The sequence below is a fragment of the Convolutriloba macropyga genome, chromosome 8 (assembly GCF_964194025.1).
Source record: "Convolutriloba macropyga chromosome 8, txConMacr16.3, whole genome shotgun sequence".
In the NCBI taxonomy this organism is placed as follows: Eukaryota; Metazoa; Xenacoelomorpha; order Acoela; family Convolutidae; genus Convolutriloba; species Convolutriloba macropyga.
In genome coordinates this window covers 34,118,031-34,139,042 of record NC_134475.1, presented here as the reverse complement: position 1 = coordinate 34,139,042, position 21,012 = coordinate 34,118,031, and the positions used below count along the sequence as shown (strand labels likewise).

The window sequence follows — 21,012 nt, the reverse complement described above, 5'->3', positions numbered from 1 at the left end:
AACTAAAAATATCAATTGAAATTTAATGAAATGTTGCTGAAAATCGTGACATTAATATCTTACGAATCATTTCTTGAAAAATGATTCTAGTGTCTTAAAAAATATTTGGTTCAAAGATCGATAGGCAATAATTTTTTATAAAAAATTTCATATTTCAAAAAAGAAATTCGTTCTACTAAAATGTTGAAAACCATCCAATTACCCCCCGGCAACTATTTAATAGCATACTATCAAACCCTGTATGAGATTATCTGGCTACTCAGGCAAGAAAAACTGAATAAAAGACAAATGTCTTGAATGAAAACTTTAAAAAATTGCAAGTTTTATCAAAAAATTTTCAAAATCCGAAAGGTTAAATTCTTGAAAACAAATCAATTAAAACTAACAACTATGCAGTAACTGTTTTTAGACCTTGGAATCAGTTTCCTGGCATTTGAGAATGGACAAATGTCAAAAATTGACAAAAACTTTAAGAAACCTCAAAAAAATTGCAGATTTTATCAAAAAAAATGCTAAATTCGAGACATTAAAATGTTGAAAACCCCTCCATTGTAACTAAAAACTATAGTGCCCTAATACCAAACATTAAAGGAAATTCCCTGGCCCCTGAAGGTGGAAAAACGCAAAAAATGACAAAATTTTAAAAAAAAACTTGAAAAAAATTGCAAAAACTAGTATATTTTGTGTGTTTTTGTTTGTAGTACCAGAACATATAGCTCACAAACTGGTCAAAACAAGTACTTTTTTTCTCGCAAAAGGCCTTCATCATTTTTTAAAAACTTCAACCTAAGAATAATCAAGCAAAAAACTTAACAAAAATCACAAAAAACATGAATAATTGCACCATTTTGAGCCCAAAAACTCCTAAAAATGACGTTTTAACCTTCAATTGAGGCCATCCCAGCAGCTGCAACACTCTAAACAATTGAAGTACCACTAACGTCCACTTTGGGTCTCTAATGAAACTTAATGCCCGCTGGGCTTTAGCAGTTTATCCCGTTTTGAAAGATCAAAGTTATTGAAAAACGTGTGAACACATCTTAAAACATAGCAGGACAAGTCCTGAAAAACAATCCAAGTAATTGAATGAAAGAAAGACCTAATGAACTTCACCAGCAGATCAATTGAACAACCCCAGTTAACACGACAATATCTCAAAAGTTGAGAAACTAAAATAATCAAACAAACTAACCAAAAAAACGATCTTTGCTAAAACCCTTGAAGCTTTTAACTTGAAGGCCATATATGACTCATTTAAAAATACTCATTAACTCACGCAAAAACCTTGAAAGAGATGAATCTGCCACTAAAAGTAGATAAACTGGAAAAATACGACAAATGCATCAAGAAACTGAGAAAAAAAATGAAAGAAAATTTCCAGAAAAATGGCTATAAAAAAGGTGAAAACTTTTTTTTTGACTCTGGAGTTCTGTTTTGTAAACCGTCTACATTTAAAAAAGTTTGTTGGCCAGTATAGTTAAACTCAGAGAATGACAAAAAATCGAAAAATTTGAAAACAATAGAAAATTTTAAATTGCAAGCTTTATTTAAAAAATTCCGTACAATTGCAAAATTAAAAAATTGGAAACTATTTTATTGCCCCCAGAAACTATGTATTAACATACTAGCAAACCCTATAGGAGGTTTCCTGGCCACTGAATAAAAATTTCAAAAATTTAAAGAAAAAAATTGCAACTTTATCAAAAAATTGGTAAAAGAAATCAAAATGTTGAATACCATTCCATGGCCAAATATTATTTTCAGTAAACTGTTAGCAAACCCTAGATGAGGCTTCTTGCCCCCTGGGGCTGGAAAACTTAAATAATGACAATGTCAGAAAATTTGAAAAAAAAACAAAGTTTGATTTAAAAAAATTGGTAAAATTCATGAAGTTAAAATGTTTAAAACCACTTCATTACACCTAGAAACTATGCAATAACCTCTTATTAAACCTCAGAGGAGCTTTTTCGACATCAAAGTCTGAAACAACTCAAAAAATGACAAACATTTTCAAACAATTTGAAAAAAATAGTATAAATTACCGTGTTTATGTTTGGAGTAGCAATAGATATAGCGCTTAAAGTGGCCGTAAAAAGCAATTACGTCTTGCAAAGGACCTTTATCAACTTTAACAAACCTCAATTTCAGACTGGTCTAACAAATCCAAAAAATGACGAAAAAGTGCTAAAAATTTCATTATTTTAGGCTCAAAAACTCCCAAAAATGACCTTTTAACCTTGAATTACGGCCTTCCCAGTAGCTTCACCACTCTGAGTACTTGAGGGACTACTGACCGCGGGCCTCTAATGAAACTTGATGACCGCTGAGCTTTACCTGTTTATCCAGGTTTGAAAGCTCAAAGTCATGAAAACAGGTGTGAAAACATCTTACAAAAATAAAAAAAACATAGCAGGACAAGTCCTGAAATACAATTCAAAGAACTGAATGAAAAACTTAAATTTACTCTACCTGAACAGCAGATCAATTCAACGATGCCAAAAAATTGAGAAACAAACAATCAAACAAACTAAACAAATATAAAATCCTTGATAAAACTTGGAAGCTTTTACCCCTAAGGCAAAATTTGACCCCTTTAAATATACCTATTTCAAAAGAACGTTCAAAACCAAAATTTGTTTCAGAAATTGTTACAGTAATATATCTGCAAGGCCTGAAAAAGTTCAATTGCCCTGGAAGATTGATTAACTCGAAAATTTTCAAAAACTAAAAATATCAATTGAAATTTTAATAAAATGTTGCTGAAAATCATTACTTTAAAATCTTAAGAATCAATTCTCGCAAAATGATTCTAGTGTCTCTAGAGGTTATCCAGTAAAATTCCAAGTCTTAAAAAAATAATTGGTTCAAAGATCGATTGGCAATAATTTTTAAAAATATCATATTTCAAAAAACAGAAATTCGTTCTATTAATATGTTGAAAACCATCCAATTACCCCCAGGCAACTATTTAATAACATACTGTCAAACCCTGTATGAGGTTATCTGGCTCCTCAGATAAGAAAAACTGAATAAAAGACAAATGTCTTGAAAAAAACTTAAAAGCTTGCAAGTTTTATCAAAAAATTTTCAAAATTCGAAAGGTACAATTGGTGAAAACAAATCCATTAAAAATAAAAACTATGCAGTAACTGTTTTCAGACCGTGGAATAGCTTTTCTGGCACTTGAGAAAGGACAAATATCAAAAATTTTCAAAAACTTTAGGAAACCTCAAAAAAATTGCAGGTTTTATCAAAAAAATGCTAAAATTCGAGACATTAAAATGTTGAAAACCCCTCCATTGTTACTAGAAACTATACAGTGCCCTATTATCAAACCCTAAAGGAGATTCTATGGCCCATGAAGGTGGAAAAACGCAAAAAACGACAAAAAATTTTCAAAAAACTTAAAAATTGCAAAAACTAGTATCATTTTGTTTGTTTGTGTTTGTAGTACCAGAACATAGAGCTTATAAACTGGTCATAACAAGTACCTTTTTCTCGCAAAAGGCCTTCATCAACTTGTAAAAGCTTCAACCTAAGACTAATCAAGCAAAAAACATTTAAAAAAAATCACAAAAAAAACATGAAAAATTGCACCATTTTGAGCCCAAAAACTCCTAAAAATGACCTTTTAACCTTCAATTGAGGCCATCCCAGCAGCTGCAACACTCTAAGCACTTGAAGGACTACTAACGTCCACTTTGGGCCTCTAATGAAACTTAATGCCCGCTGGGCTTTACCTGTTTATCCCGTTTTGAAAGATCAAAGTCATTGAAAAATGTGTGAACACATTTTAAAAAACACAGCGCCCCAATACAATTCAAATTCTTTGAATTGTAAAAAGACAGAGCACCAATACAATCCAATTCTTGGATTGTAAAAAAAAACACAGCGCCCCAATACAATTCAAGTTCTTTGAATTGTGAAAAAAATAGGAGCGCTATAATAGCCGGCTGAGAAGATGAGGGCGGCTATTAAAAAGTCTACATTACTCCTCTTGGGTGCGCCAAAATAATAGCCGGTTAAGATGAGAGCGGCTATTAAACATCAAACTTTTTTTATGATTTCAGAAATATGCTAACTTAAAATCCACTAGCATTTTACTACAGCGTCCGTTCAGCTTTTTTGAGTTATATTTCCAATCTTCGATATACGGTTTTAAGAATAAAATGTGTATTTGTATGTATATGTATTTATATGATAGGAATAATTGTTTAGGTTTCCATTGTTAAAGCTGTTTGGCAAACTTCCATGAAATACAATTCGCGTTACAACAAAATGGACAGAAACGCCATTAAACTAAATTATATAGCACCTGAATAAGGAAGTATACAGATGGACAATTCATGAAGCATTTGAGCTTTACTTGAGTAAATAAAACTTTAAAACGATTAAAGACAGCCAATACCATCACAAAAATGGCCTGAAGCCCTCTTCGATCTCTAAAGCAATTGGCGATCCGGGTTCTATTTCCCTCAGTGGTGCTCTAACGCAACCAGGACGGAATCCAAGAAGAGACATTGCGTATTTGAGACCAACTGGCCCATATTTCTTGGTAATCAAGTTGTTCGGCGTCTGAAATGAGTCATGAATCTTCTCAGCCGCCACATTGTCTCCATTTTCAAATTTCTGAGAAAAAACAAATCGATTTACAACTAGAAGAACCACTGTTCATAATATGTACTGACTAACTATTACAAAACTCTCTACCGAAAGACTTCTCATTTTCGCGTCTACTCAGTTTTGCAACCTTCAAGCAAATAAAAATAATATAACCACTAACGTCGGCGAATTGCTTTCAAACCACTTGCGAGCGGTTGAATCTCGGTAGTGCTCAACTGGGGCTTAGAGATTATAGCATGGGGGGGGGGGGGGGGGGTGGAACGGAATGGTCAAGTGTGTGTGTGTGTGTGTGTGGGGGGGGGGGTTTAGCGATGGGGTAGGGTTGAGAAGGTTGGATGAGAGGGGATCCATGCCGCCAGGTGGAGGAGGGTGAGCTGGCTGAGTGTTGGGGGCAGGGGGTGGGGGTCATGAAATTATCTCTTCAAAACAATTTTGGTGAATTGTTTCTTGGAGGCTGGTAAGGTTCTAAGAAAACAGTAAAAGAACCCACGGTACCATTTCATCGGTCACTAAAACCTAAAATTTCGTGGCAGAGAGCTCAGTTTGAAAGATTGAACTTCAGAAATCTAACTTTTGACACTCAAATCAAACCGCTATAAATAATTGGCTGCTTCGCTATCGGAGACCGAAACGTTTGGTTATTTTACTTTTAACTTCACATTCAAATAAAATTCAACACTTTCGTACCCATTGGTTCTCTAAATACGTTAGACCAAAATCTTAGTCCCCTCAGTCATCGTGCCTAGCACTCAGGCGACTAAGATTTTGATCTAACATATGCTTAATGTCCTCCTGGCGTTGCCTGTTTATCCCGTTTTTGAGGTCGAAAAGACAACCCAGCGAAAAATCGCATAAAAAAGACCAGAGACGTAATATAATTGATACAAACTTTGTCTGAGAGCAAATAAAAATCTTCAACTTTAGATTACAAATGCCAACGTTTATTAATAGCACCTTCTTAATAAAGCATAAAAAACAAAATAAACTAAAAAATGATAGCAAAAATTTAAAAAAAACGATATATAAACATACCCGGCAGATTGCCGGAAAATAGCCGCCGTTGATTCCAATAAGCATGATTGGGATTGGAAGAATAGAAGATATTTGTACAAAAAACATTTTTTAAGTCCGATTTATTTTGATGGCATTTCGTAGTTGAAGATAACGTACTTCTGTTTCTTAGAGAGAGACTACAGGGGTTACTATCAATACCAATGAGCATTAGAGATGGTAACTAAGACTTATAGGAACGACGCTCATATAGCGGGCATCTAAAATTGGGCTTTATGGGTTTATCCCGTTTCTACTTGTGACTTCAATTTTTTATACTGACTCTGTTCATTTTGAATTGCTTTGCTGAGCAACTGATGTTCAAAATCACTTTTAGCAGAACGAGAGAAGAGAGAAACTAGCCTAAAGAAGTCAAAAAGATTTCACGCAAAATGTTGAAAAGGCGGCAAAATGAGGTAAAGCGAAACATTTTTCTATTCGACGAAGTAAAAAACATAGCAGGACAAGTCCTGAATACAATTCAAAGAATTGAATGAAAAACCCAGACGTACTCTATCTGATCACCAGATCAATTGAACAATTCCAGCCAGAACACAAACAAAATCATCTGAAAAAAATGAGAAATTAAAAGAATCAAAATTAAACAAAATATACTCATTGCTAAAAGTCGAAGCTTTCAAACCTTTAAAAATACCTTTTTCAAAAATGTGTTCAAAATCTATTTTTGTTTCTGAAATAGGTCCAGTATTATATCTGCAAGACCTGAAAAATATTCATTGGGCCTTGAGGATCGATGATTAACTCGAAAACGACAAAAATTTAAGAAAAAGAAATCAGTTGCAAATTATTAGCAAATGTTGCTGAAACTCGTCATATAAATATCTTCAGAATCACTTCTATGTCTCTAGAGGCTATCCAGTAACCGAATTCCAAGCTTAAAAAAACTCATTGGCTCATAGATCGATAGACAATAATTTTTAGGAAAAATTTCAAACTTCAAAAAAAAGAAATTCTTTCTATTAAAATGTTGAAAGCCATTCAATTGCCCTCTAGCTTTTAATAACTATTTATTAACATAATATCAAACATTGGATGAGGTTACCTATCTACTGAGACAAGAAAAAATAAATAAAATAAAAATGTTTTGAAAAAACTTGAAAAAAATTGCAAATTTTATCAAAAAAATTCCAAAAGTCGAAGGGTTAAATTGTTGAAAACAAATCCATTGAAACTAAAAACCAAGCAGTACCTTTTTATCAGAACCTTTTTATGGAATAGGTTTTCTCGCACTTGAGAATGGACGAATATCAAAAACTGACAAAAACTTTAGGAAACCTTAAAAAATTGCAGATTTTATCAAAAAATGCTAAAATTCGAGACATTAAAATTTTAAAAACCATTCCATTGTTACTAAAAACTATGAAGTGCCCTATTAACAAACCTCAAAGGAGATTGCCTGGTCCTTGAAGCTGGAAAAACTGAAAAAATGACGACAATTTTCAAAAACCAGAAAAAAATTGCTATAATTTGTGATATTCAAAAGTTGAAACCTATTCCATGGCAACTAATAATTTTTCAGTAACTTATCATCCAACCGCTAATGAGGTTCTGGCCCCTGGGACTCAAACAACTTGAATAATGACAATAAACGTCAAAAAATATGAAAAAAATGCAAGCTTTCTCAAAAAATGCTCAAATTCATGATGGCAAAAAGTTGAAAACCATTCTATTACCACTAGAAACTATGCAGTAATCTATCATCAAACCCTTTATCAAACCCTAGAGGAGGTTTCTTGGCACCTAGGGCTAAAAAAACTCAAAAAATGACAAACATTTTCAAAAAACCTGAAAAAAATTGCAAAAAATAGTATCCTTTCACGAGTTTGTGTTTGTAGTACCAAAACTTATAGCTCATAAAATGGTCATAGCAAGCAATTTTGTGTCGCAAACGACCTTAATCAACTTTTAAAAACTTCAACCTAAGACTAATCAAACAACGAAACTCAAAAAATCACAAAAACATGAAAAATTGCACTATTTTGAGCCCAAAAACTAAAAATGGCCTTTTAACCTTAAATTAAGGCCATCCCAGCAGCTGCACCACTATTAGCACTTGAAGGACAACTAAAGCCCATTTTGGGCCTCTAATGAAACTTAATGCCCGCTGGGCTTTACCTGTTTATCCCGTTTCGAACGATCAAAGTCATTGAAAAATGTGTGAACACATTTTAAAAAACACAGCGCCCCAATACAATTCAAATTCTTTGAATTGTAAAAAGACAGAGCACCAATACAAACCAATTCTTGGATTGTAAAAAAAACACAGCGCCCCAATACAATTCAAATTCTTTGAATTGTAAAAAAAATAGGAGCGCTATAATAACCGGCTGAGAAGATGAGGGCGGCTATTAATTATCTAAGCGTAACAATCGTTGAAAAACGATACATGAAATTAAAAACATAACCAGTAGCTTGCCAAAAAAACCTCATTGATTTTCATAACCTCTATTAGGATTGAAAAAACAGAAAAACTGGAAAAAAACAGAATAAGATGAAACATTTTTAGTGTGAACTATTTCATTTCGTACTTAAACATACTCATGTTTTTTAATTAGAAGATGAGATAACAAAGGGGCTAATATCCACACCAAAAAGCATTAGAGATGGTAACTAAGACTGATAGGAACAAACTTCATTAATGAAAGAGCCTCCGTGAGTGCTGGGTACAATTTTACCTCTTTGTTCAAATTAAACGAAACAATTACAATGTTCTCTAACTTGTTGTCTATCAGAGGATTGAACATTTTGATTCTGATATATCAAATTACAATTGTTATGTCTACCTCTGCAAAATTATTCATTAATTTTATTCTTTATTGGAACAACGACAAATATCAATAATTTTTTTTAATCTAGTTCTACAGGTTTATGCAAGTCCTTAATATCGGGTGTAAAATAATTATCAAAATCAATATCATTGTATTGATCACCGGTTGGACCAATTATAAAAAGATCATCAAAATAAAGTTCATTAAGTGATAAATTTTTCAACACCAAAGCAATAAAAATAAAAAAGTTTACCATTGAAGCGCTCTCTACTAATAACACAGCACCAATAAGTACCTTCATTGGGATCTAAATTTAGAAGGATATTAAACTCCTTTTATTGATTGTTTTCGTCTCTCATTATAAAAAATTTGCATATTAGACATTGCTTCATTCTTAATATTATATTTGATTAAAAAATCTTTGAAGAAAGATCTTTGACAGAATATTTATATTTGATATAAATATCTTGACAAAGTTGTTGGTGATATACTTAAATTCTGAAATATTTCTTCCCAAGATAAATTAAGGTATTCCAATTTTAAGAAAAAAATTTATTTTTAGATTTTCTAAGTCTTATTTTATCATCTGTGTGAAAGTTCATTTATTATAAAGACACATTGGTAAAGATGAACTTTTCAACAGATCATTTAAAAAAAATACTCTTAAAAATCAAAATTAAAAAAAAATCTGATAAATTAGAACATCCTAAACTATCTCAGGAAGAAATATGTCAGAAATGATATAAATCACAAGAACATTTTGTTGTTTTGAAGTATAATTAAACAGCAAGTTGATGTAAAGAGAGCTTTTAGGTCCAAGTCTCACTTTCAATATCATTAATATATCTTCTCTTATAGTCAAAAGAACAGCCAGTTTTTTAACTTTATGCGAACAAAATTCACGTTTTAAATTTCTAATAGCATAATTATTTCTTTTCTTTATATATTCTCCTCCAATTAAACAATTATGATAGTCATCAAACGAAACTGTTTTTCGTGTCGCCTTAGATATTCCTTTGAGCTTTTTCACCTGTTTAATCACATTTGTAAGCATATGATTCAGATCCTAAAGCAATCAAAGCATCAATCCAAATAATTTCATGATTTTCATTCTTAAACTTTCCTACAACTCATTCTTTTTATCATAAAGTTCAATGTTTTTATCCAAGTAACTAAAATAAAAAATCTATTAATGTTTTTCGTATCATTATTGAAATCGTGTGTTTTGATACAGAGAATGAAAGAATCAGAATTTATATAATGTATTTGCAATCCATCTATACCAAAATATGGTTGAAATTTATCATGCTAAGTTTCATACGTCAATAGTTTAGATAACTCTAAAATAGAAAATACTAAGTATTTTTCATCATACATAATTATCTTCATTAGCTCAGAACTTCACTTCTAATCTATTAATTGAGGTTTCTGTAGTTTTTCCATAAAAACACTCAAAAGCTTCCAAAAAATCGTTTTCGGAATTATTTTTCTCTTCTGCTCTTTAGGCATTGTTTCCTTCTATATATTGGTTCAACTAAGCTTTTTGCTTGAAGCTTACAACCGTATGAATTGTTTCAACAATGATTTCGTGTCTAAATAAAACTTTCAAAACTCTAAAATGAATTAAGTTTCCGATGTCTTCCTATTTTTAGTTGAAAAAAAAACATTGTGAAAAGCACAAAAAACAACAGGCCAATAAAGTGTCAAGTTATAAGAGAAGATATATATTAATGATATTAAAAGTGAGCCTTCGACCTAAAAGCTCTATTTACAACAACTTAGCGTTTAATTATACTTCAAAATAACAAAATGTTGTGGTGATTTATATAATTTCTGACATATTTCTTCCTGAGATAGTTGAGGATATTCTAATTTAAGATATTTTTAATTTTGATTTTTTAAAAGTCTTTTATTTTAAAATGATCTGTTGAAAAGTTCATTTTTACCAACGTGTCTATATTATAAATGAACTTTCACACAGATGACTCCATTCATTTTCGATTGCTTTGCAGAGAAACCGCTGTTTTAAACGAATTTAGTAGAATGAGCGCCAAAATAATCTAGCCCAGAAGTAAAAAAAGAACTCATGCAAAATATTGGAGAAGCTGTGACTTACGATAAAGCGATAATTTATTCGACGAAGTAAAAACCAAAGTACAAACGCTGATTTTCAATTCAACGAATTTACGTTGACTAAACAAAGAACTAGACATCAAACAGCGTATGAACGGACTGGGAAAACCACTTAGAAAATCCGATAAAATCGAGAAAAGAGTAGAAACCGAAGTTAAATTGCCGCAAGTCCACAGAAACCACGAGAGAAAAGGCATTATCTAAAATTTTTCAGTGGCTTAAAAACTGAAAAACAAACTGGCCTGCAAAATATAAGCCAAACAAATCAGCCAAACCCAAATCTTCAGAGATCCACTATTTGCTCTACGAATCAAAAGATACAATGGGTAAATAATATATTTCAAGATGAACTGGAACGAGTCAAATTAAAAAAAAAATTTAGATACAGAAACAAATGTTCGATTTGACGTCACAGCGCTTCATCAAAATACCTACCGACAACGTAGCTCGTTTAATGATATCTTTGAGAAAATAAAATCAGTTCATTTTGAAATTAAAATTTATCAGGAAAGAGAAAAATAAACGAATAAAATTTAAAAAGCATAAAATCAGTTATTACTAAAACCTAGTCCTATGCTTCAAAAAAAGTTTGAGTATTTGTAAGTTTCAGAAAAATAGTTTGACTAAGTTATAAAAATCTCACGTATTTTTATAACTTAAATTTTTATAAAAAATCTCATGTATTTTTATTGTTACATATTTATTGTTACATTTTTAAACTTACAAAAAGGTAACAACACCAACTTTGAAAATGGAAGAAAATAAGGAAGGCTAAATTGGGAAATTTTGATATAAAACTATCAAAAAAGCGAACAAAAACTATAAACTAAAGAGCATCGCAAAAACTCGTCATAGCTAATTGCGAGAAAAATCAGGAAGGCATCTGAAAAATTTTTAGAAAATTGTAAATTAAAAGCAGCAAAAAATTTCAAAATTAAACATCGGTCGTTCAGTAAATTCATTCAGCCATCTTTATTTGAAAACAAAACAATGAGCACAAAATTTGAAGACAAAAAATGGAAAAGTTTTTGAAGACAAAACATTGTTTTTGAAGACAACAACATTTGAAGACAAAACATTGTTAAAAAAGCCGTTTTGAAAAAACTTTTACTGGAATATCAAAAATTAATGCAAATTTGATTTTGATTAAGAACGAAATTTAGAGCTCTGAAGACGCACAAAAATTTTCATTTTATTATATCAAACCAAAATTGATAGCAAAACTTAAAAACAGCCAGCAGATTGCCGGAAAATAGCCGCCGTTGACGCACTTGATGCACATCGGGATTGAAACAAAAAAAAGAAGAGACAAATTGACCAATTTTTTTCAGTGTCAAAAAGCGTTTTAATTTGGCGGGCAGTTTAAGTTAGATTCTAAAACTATACTTAATTCAGCTTCTAAACTGAAAGCTAATAAGCTTCATACCAGTGTCAGCTAGCAAACACTAATGAACGTTGATAACCTAATTCTCAATTACTGAATGCCCGGGCTTTATCGGTTTATCCCGTCTCCTTTAATTTTGCTCTTTTGACTGACAGTATTCACCGCATTGCATAGTTCAATGCGCGAAAAATTTAAAATCCATTCAGTTGAAACAGTGAGTGAAGTAAATCCGAAGTCAAACGTGAAAATCATGACATGTAAAACGGAAGAAGTGATAAAAAAAAGCAATTGAAAAAAAGGAGAGCGCCTAAATAATAGCCGTTGAGTGAACTTAACCAGGCTAACTTAACCAGGCTGACGGCGGCTATTAAAAAAACTAGACAAAAATCACAGAAGAGCGGTTTTACCTATGCAAAAACTTACAAGGAATCCACTTCACGTTAATAGTTGAAAAAACCATTGCCAAATCCACTAATTGCAAAAAGTCCAGAAAAAAAGCCAAAAAATAACACAGGAATGAGAGTCGTTTTGCTCTTAAAAACATTACTGCACAAGAACACCAATAATTGCGGACCGTTATATAATAATAAAGCTTTGATTTAAGAAATTGCTAGGACACCAAACTAAAAGCATAAGAAATGAACCAAAAGTGCAAAAAAAGCTAAAAACAGTTAGATATATGCACAAAAACAATTGGAATCAAAGAGTCATCATTTCATTCAACGCACGAGCAAAAAACTTTTCAGAAAAATTGGTTCACACAGCAATTTAACTCGGTTGCAAAATGAGCACCCCCAAAAAATTATACCGCATAATCTCTAATATCTGCAAACAACTCAAAATTGAAACGAAAATCAAAAATGAGCAAAACTGCTGGAAAGACTAATTATAAAAGACTTTTTATAATTTGAATTGCGAAAACTGAAACAACGTACAAAAAACTAAGCATGCCCAGCGGATTACCTGAAAATAGCGACCATTGATTCCCATAACACCGATTGGGATTGGCGGAACAGAAAAACAGTGATAGAAATTGATTGTTGTACAAAAAGATAGCAAACTAATTTGATTGGATTTCGTAGTTCTGTATACTGTTTTTTATTGTGAGGATGTACCGGCTCGTATCAATGTCGAAACACATTAGAGATGTTTGACTTTGAAAAGTTCAAGAAGTGGGCATCTAAAATTCGACTTTATTGGTTCATCCCGTTTGTATTTTGATTTCGTTTTTAGATACTGACTGTGTTCACTTTAGCCTGCTTTGCTGAGCAACTCCCGCTTAAACTTGACTTCATCAATTCAATTTGACTTCATGAAAACGTCGGGACAGATCTTCAAAGATAGCTTTTTAAAAAAAGCAGCAGTAAAATTCCGGAAACGACTCAAAGACGTATCTCCCGAAAAACATGGGTTTACAAATAGCTAATATCTCATTGCGGTACGCATCAATGCAGAGAAAACAACAATTTAAAGTAAAAAAACAAAAGAAAATTTAACCAAAATAATTAACATGAAAAATTAGGAAAAATCACATATACAAATGAAAGACATTGCTCTAGGCAAAGAGAACTAATGATCTAAACACACAATATCAGCCAAGCCTTAATGAGCCCACAAATACCTCGATTTTCGAAAACAAAAAAAATGAAAATATTGCGTAAAATTTCCCAATTTTTCGTTGAATTTCACAGAAAGAGACACCTATGTAGCAAAAAAACTTGAATCTTTTGTACGAAACAGAGCTTACAGGCAACAAAGGTTTTTCAACAATTCTGCTGATTTTGTCTATTTTTGGCAATTTTTGTCCCGTTTTATTGCATTTTTTGGTAAATGAATAAAAGCGTCATTCCTGTAAGCTCTGTTTACTGCAAAGGATTCAAAATACTTCATTTTGAGTATTTTGAATCCTTAGTAGTAAACAGAGCTTACAGGCTTTAATTCATTTCCAAAAATTTAATAAAAGGGGACAAAAATCGCCAAAAATAGACAAAATCAGCAAAATAGTTGAAAAACCTTCATTGCCTGTAAGCTCTGTTTACTACAAAGAATTCGTGTTTCTTTTGCTACATAGGTGTCTCTTTCTGTGAAATTTGACTAAAAATCGAGAAATTATACAATATTTTAATTTTTTCTCTTCGGCAATTGAGGTGTTTGTGAGCTCACTAAAGCTTGGCTGATATTTTGTGTTTAGATCACTAGTTCTCTTTGCATGGAACAACGTTTTTCATTTGTATATGTACTTGTTCTGTATGAAAAATAAATTGAATTTTTATTTTTTCATGTTAATTTATTTTGGCAAAAATTTTTGTTGTTGTTTGACTTATGAATGTTGTTTTCTCTGCATTGATGCGTACCGCAAGGAGATATTAGCTATTCGAAATGCCAATTTTTCTTCGGGAGATACATCTTTGAGTCGTTTACGGAACTTTTCAGCTATGTTCTTTGAAGCTGCTATCGTATTAGCGTTATATTCCCGTTACTTACAAAAAACTTCAAAAAGGCATCGAAACAGGCTGAATATTATTACTTTTGTCAACACGAACCTGTTAGACAGCATAAAAAATCTGAAATAAAAAACTTCAAGAAGCACGTAAACAAAAAAACTCACTCGCTTCGCAATTTTCTCACAGCTACATTTTTCGCACTCTTTCAAAAGAAAGTATGAACAAAATAACCACTCTCTCTTTCCCCCACTCTTATAATTTGATCATTGAACTAACTTTTTCAAACGCTCACTGCCTGAACTTCCGGTTTCTTTGCTCGCTCACAATTTCTTTGGTCGCTCGCGCTTTCTTTGCACGCAAAGAGCACCCCAATACAATTCAAATTCTTTGAATTATAAAAAAATAGGAGCGCTACTATAGCCGTCTGAGAAGATGAGGGCGGCTATTAAAAAGGAAAAAAATAGTTCCAAATTACATCTAAATACCTTAGAAATATCATTATCGTGCAAACTCTCAGAATTATGCATAAAAATCACGTTATTATTCTCATTCCCTTTTCTACTGTTGACCTCTGTTAAGCAGCTCAGCCTAAACGCTTTCTTTTCAGGTGGGGCATTGACTTGCACCTCCGATTTCACTCACACTACCGATTTTTTTAAAATGGAATATCTTAACGTCCCCTCGGTTCGTAGACTCATATTTATTCGTAAAGAAAACACGATAAGGTCTTTTTATTTTATAAGAACACGAAACCTTTTTACCTGATGCAGTTGCACAACAGCGTCCGGCAGAACTGTGGCCACGGCTGATATTGTGCCTACTGCTCCATTTTTCAAAGCTGGCAAAAAGGTACCTCCGTAGGCATTCATGACTGAGAAACTGTTCCCTTTCGTGCCTTCGACAATGTTCTTCATTCTCTCTTCATCGAACAGATCCTTTATTCCGATTATATTAGGGTGCTCAGATAGACTAATGACACAATCCACGCTCATGTTAATGTGAGTGTAAAAAGGAACGTTGTATATCACAATCGGTTTTTTGCTCCTGTCGGCCACGGAGAAGTAGTGCTGCTTATATGCCTTATCGTCCAAGAACGGGACGAAGTAGTGTGGTGTCACTATCATGAAGCAATCAGCGCCCGCTTCAGTGAACAGTTCACACCGCCTAAAGATTCCAGCATACCAGAGAAAAACTCTAATCTAAACTATTTGAATTCATTGATATATGACGAGCATTTAGAGTAGCGAACAAGTCTCTCGCTTTGACTTTTCATGAAACACAAGTCTCCTGTGTGGATACTGATGTGCGCACACAAACACTTGAATAGCAACTAATTTAAACAAAAAGATACAAATTGCTGACTAACGTAACGGACCGATTTAAAATGGCCATATTAGTCAAAATTCATATAACTTACAAGTGATCAAACTACAAAAAGAGAGGAATTAGATTAGACGCTAAATTCGAACAACAAGAATAATATGGTAACTTAAACGAGTCGCTTGATCCCTTAACAAAATATTAAATGAACAGACCGAAAACAGCGTAAAATCAAAACCAAAAAAATACAAGCAAAAAATAACAGAGAAAGAAAGAAATAGTTTCGTTGTTGAATAGATGTAAATAAACGAGCAACGTAGACAAATGACGAGATCAGAGCGATCTTCTTTTTCAATTTGCCCAATAAATTATTGACAACGATGACTTGATATACGTTCGTTAAAAACATGCAAAATATAGCAAACAAACAAAATGATATCAATTCTATAAACTAGAGTAGCACATGTTCAACATTGTTGTTCACTTCAGTTAAAAACGAATCTAAGTAGCTCACACCAGATATGAGTTTCACAATTTATGACAGAAAATTGTCACTTCAGCTTGACTACCATTCTCTAAATTAGCGGAAATTATCTGCATTATCTTTAATTTGTTATGTAGTTTAGCACCTCTAAAACGTATTGAATTTCGCTCCAACTTTTTTTTACAAAACGGTTCCTTTAGCAAGTTAAGAATCCCATTTCTAGTTTTCCGGTTGTTCGATTTAAATTGAAACAAATTGCTGCAAAAATATTGCTGGTGTAGACCATTGATTGATTTCAGAACAAATTTAATTAATTCGTATATGTGTAGCTCGTAGATAGTCAACAACGAGTGCCTAATAAAAATATTGCAAAGATCGCCTTTTTTCTAAATATTACTTTTAAAATGTTTTTCTGCAATAGGTAGATCGGTAGAAGGGCTGAGTACGTACAGCAACCATAAAGCAAGGCACCATATTGAATTAGTGGTGTCACATTTGAATTGTAGTAAGAAAAATTAGTTGATTCCGAGTAACATAATGTCTGAGTTTTGCTAGTATACCAGATTGTTTACTTAACTTAATTTGCACATGATCGATGTGAGCTCGAAGGCAGAACTTATCATCTAATTTTACCCCAAAATATTTACAGTAATGCTCAACTTTGATGTCAGTCTTGTACAATTGGAAACTAAGATTGGCTGGTCCTTTTTTAAAGTTAAGATTGAACTGTTTTACTAAGATTAAGCACAAGCTTGTTACTCTCAGACCAAAAAATTATGCTATCTAAATCTGACTTTATAAATTCAACAGAACACCCAAATGCTTCTATGTTAGTATCCCCAGCAAAAAGTAAAAATTCAAAATTTTTATAGACTAAAGGAAGGTCGTTTATATAAATTAAAAACAGAAGAAGGCCCAAAATCGATCCTTGAGGAACACCGGATTTTAGTTAGCACCAATCAGAAGAAGTACCATTAATTACAACTTGCTGCATTCTATTACTCAGATAAGAGTTAAACCAATTCCAGCAGTTGCCTCTAATTCCATATCTCTCTAGTTATTCCAAAAGAAATGTATGATTGATAGTAAGAAAAGCCTTTTTTAAATCCAAAAAGAAACTAACTATGGTCGAATGTTGTTGTCTCACTCGAACAGTTAAGATTGAACTGTTTTACTAAGATTAAGCACAAGCTTGTTACTCTCAAGCCAAAAAATTATGCTATCTAAATCTGACTTTATAAATTCAACAGAACACCCAAATGCTTCATGTTAGTATCCCCAGCAAAAAGTAAAAATTCAAAATTTTTATAGACTAAAGGAAGGTCATTAAAAACAGAAGAAGGCCCAAAATCGATCCTTGAGGAACACCGGTTCTTATTTCGCACCAATCAGAAGAAGTACCATTAATTACAACTTGCTGCATTCTATTACTCAGATAAGAGTTAAACCAATTCCAGCAGTTGCCTCTAATTCCATATCTTTAGTTATTCCAAAAGAAATGTATGATTGATAGTAACAAAAGACTTTTTTAAATACAAAGAAACTAACTATGGTCGAATGTTGTTGTCTCACGCGAACAGTTTTGGTTAGCTCAACTAGTGCATCAGTTGTACTATGCTTAGATCTAAAACCAAACTGCTTTTCCAAATTTCTCAAAATATTGGTACAGGCGATTGTAAATTGCTCTTTCAAAAACTTTACTTAAAACTACAAGATAAATTGGCCTATAATTATTTTGGTCAAGTTTAGACCCCCCTTTGTGCAGTGGGAGAACTCTTGCTCGTGCCAGTTCTTTAGGAAAAATACCTTTGTCAAAAGAAGAATTTATCAGAAACACGAGGTAGGGGTTGATGACATCTGAAGATAATTTTATCAGTATGTTATTTATATCATCAACACCTGAGGACGACATGTTGTCAAGATTGGTTAAAATTTCCCCCACCTCGCTCGCAGTAGTTTTGTAAAGATACATGGAGCATTGGTGACTAGGGAAAGAAGGTTGGAAACTTTTATTTAGGTGCCCACTGACTTGATATCCCATGGAAGCAAAAAAACTGTTGAACTCGTTTGCATTACCTTCATCCGAAGGTTCATCAAACTTCTGATAACAGCTGCTTAGGATAGCAAAACTCTGTGATTTATATGATTTGCCTTTAATCTCATTGAGTAGTTTGAAAGTCTGTCTAGAGTTTCCTAAACATCTTTGGAAAGAATTTAGATAGAATTGTTTTTTGCGCAACTTTAAATGCTTTTCCAGCCTTATTCTACATTCTTTAAATTTCTTCAGCAGGTCATTATTATTTTTTTCTTTATATTTATAATAAGGACGGTTTCTTTTTTGACGAAAATTTTTTAACCCATTATCAAACCACTTTGGGACTTTTTGTCTATTATCGACGCTTTTTAAAGGAGCAAAGTCTTCTTTCACTTTAAGAAAAAGTTGGTTAAATGTGGAAAAAACATTACAAGGATCGACACTTTTGTAAATAATGTCAATGTTGTTGTTAAGATAAGCTTCCAATGCCATTTTAAAACGGCTCACAGCAATTTTTTTATTTTTTACAAAGCTAGTATCTCGGAACACTAAAATTATTTCATTTATATCTTCACTTGTTCTTCAAGTTAGAAAACCTGGAATATGATCAGTAAAATTTTGATGTTCTAGGACTTCTACAGAAACATACTTATCCAAATTTTGATAAATGAAATGGTCCAAGCAAGAACTGTACTCATTAGTTGAACGTGTTGATTCGGGAGAGGAAATACAGAAACCATTTGCTGTAAAGCTGTTCAAGTAATTTCTTCTCAGCAAATTATTTTTCATAATATCCAAATTCATATTACCACAAATAATGACCGACTTGTTGCTCGAACTTAGATTTTCTAAAAATTTATCCATCAGATTGATAAATTCAACTTTGTTTGGGCGTGGTGGGTTATATACAACTACAGTTTTGAACGTTTGTTTACTTTTGCAGATATCAACACAAAGAGCTTCCTGAAAGTCGATCTTGCTTTCCGTTGTAATACTGCAAAATTTGTTACATTGCAACATGACTCAACCCCCTTTAGAATTCCTATTCGTCGCTACAAAACTATTGTATCCAGTAAGAAGATAGTCGGAAATTTCATCTGTTTCAGAAAGCCAGGTTTCAGTTAAACAAATTGCATCAGGTTGTACATCCAGACTATAAATAAAAGCTTCTAGGTTCAACAAATTTTTTCTACGAGATCTAACATTTACATTGAGGATAGTTATAGTTTTTGTGTTACTTTTATGTATTGAACCTTTAGCATTGGGGACAAAAAAAAAGATCTTTGTCCAGAAACTTGGTCCAGAAACATGAAATTTGAAAAATTTGAGGGCATCGCTGAATGAAGTTGGGTTTTCTGTTTGTCGTGTGGGAAAGTTGGCTGACGAAAAGTTTGATTATAGATATTTGCGCGTGGTGGTGGAATAAAGGAGTTGAAACAATTTAGTACGCTTTCTAAGCTGTAATTGAGATCAATTCCACCTTCGTACAAACCATGAAATTTGTATGCTAAATTGTCGCATTTCCACTTATAGATTAAAGTGCCCTTCCTAGAACATACTGAATTAATTCTATCATCGGCCTTCATCAAGTTGATAAAATTAACTCGCGCTTTACTGAAATCTTCAAATACTTTGACGTTTTTGTAAGTGTACAATTGAGCCAAGTTTTTTCTTTTCCATGAAAGTCAAGTTTTATTCTGCGCAAAAATTTTGCTATTATTGGTTTTCTTTCGGAATTCGACGGCAGTTGGTGCGCAATTGAGATGTCCCCCTCCTTCAAATTAATACCGATGTCCACTGCAACGTCAACAACAAACTTCGATGTCTGTTGATAATTTTCTTTACCTTCAGTTGAACATGGAGATAACCCAAGCAGTTTGATATTATCTCTTTTGTTATACGTTTCTAAGAGCTCCGATTCAGAAGTTTTGAGCTTAGATTTGGCAGCTTCCAAGTTGACTTTACCATTGAATTCATTTCTTAGGTCACTAATTTTGGCATCGACAATTTCACTGATAGTTTTGCGCAGTTATGTCCTATTGGTTTCAAGTATACACGGAACTAAGTTATCAATTGATCTTATAATGCTAGATTCTACTGTCTTCTCTAAATTCACATCTGAATTTGACTCTTCCACCGGACTAAGAACAGTACAGCTCCTTTTAAGTTTGCAACGGGAGTATGAAGGCCTTCACCATTTCTTATTGGTATTTCTCAGTGAAATCTGAGTTCGCAGTGAAATCTGCTAAAATCTTGCTTTTAGCAGTTCCAAGATATCAAAATCTCAAAATCAGCCTGTGCTGATTAATAAAAATATCAAATTGCTAAGGAAGCATTCATTACTTGTAGAGCGTTTCATCCAAATTATAAGCGAGCAACTAGTCCACTGCACTTTTAGCACCACAGAGTCAATCACTCAGCAACGATCTCAGACGGCAGCTCAAAGATAACGAAGTCTCAAAAGCTGCCCCAGAGATCAAAGCTAAGAAACCGAAACTGACTAGCGAAAATTATTGACAAACCAACAAAAAAAGCATACAGAAATTTTGAATTACTAAATGTTAACTTTTTTTTGATTTTTTCTTATTTTTCCCCTTTCTGGCTTTTGATCTTTTCTTTAATTTGTTCAATTTACGTTGGTGCTGAATAACTGTTCTAAGCAAATTCACTCCAATTCGTGACGCCGGATGAATTCGCTCTAGTTCTGCTTTATAATACTGCGACGGCGACTTCTTTCTTGGGGAAATCAA

General features: G+C 32.8%; 1 protein-coding gene across 1 annotated transcript in view; it reads right to left on the bottom strand.

Moving 5' to 3' along the window:
- Window positions 1–4,176: 4,176 nt before the first annotated feature.
- Window positions 4,177–21,012, bottom strand: part of LOC142344699 (4-hydroxy-2-oxoglutarate aldolase, mitochondrial-like) — a 36,380-nt gene continuing 19,544 nt past the window's right edge. The window contains exons 3-4 of the mRNA XM_075396566.1: window positions 15,185–15,587; window positions 4,177–4,629 (exon numbers count right to left, since the gene is read on the bottom strand). Coding sequence (XP_075252681.1) covers window positions 4,411–4,629; window positions 15,185–15,587 — 622 coding nt within the window. The 3' untranslated portion in view covers window positions 4,177–4,410. The remainder of the gene's footprint in view (window positions 4,630–15,184; window positions 15,588–21,012) is intronic.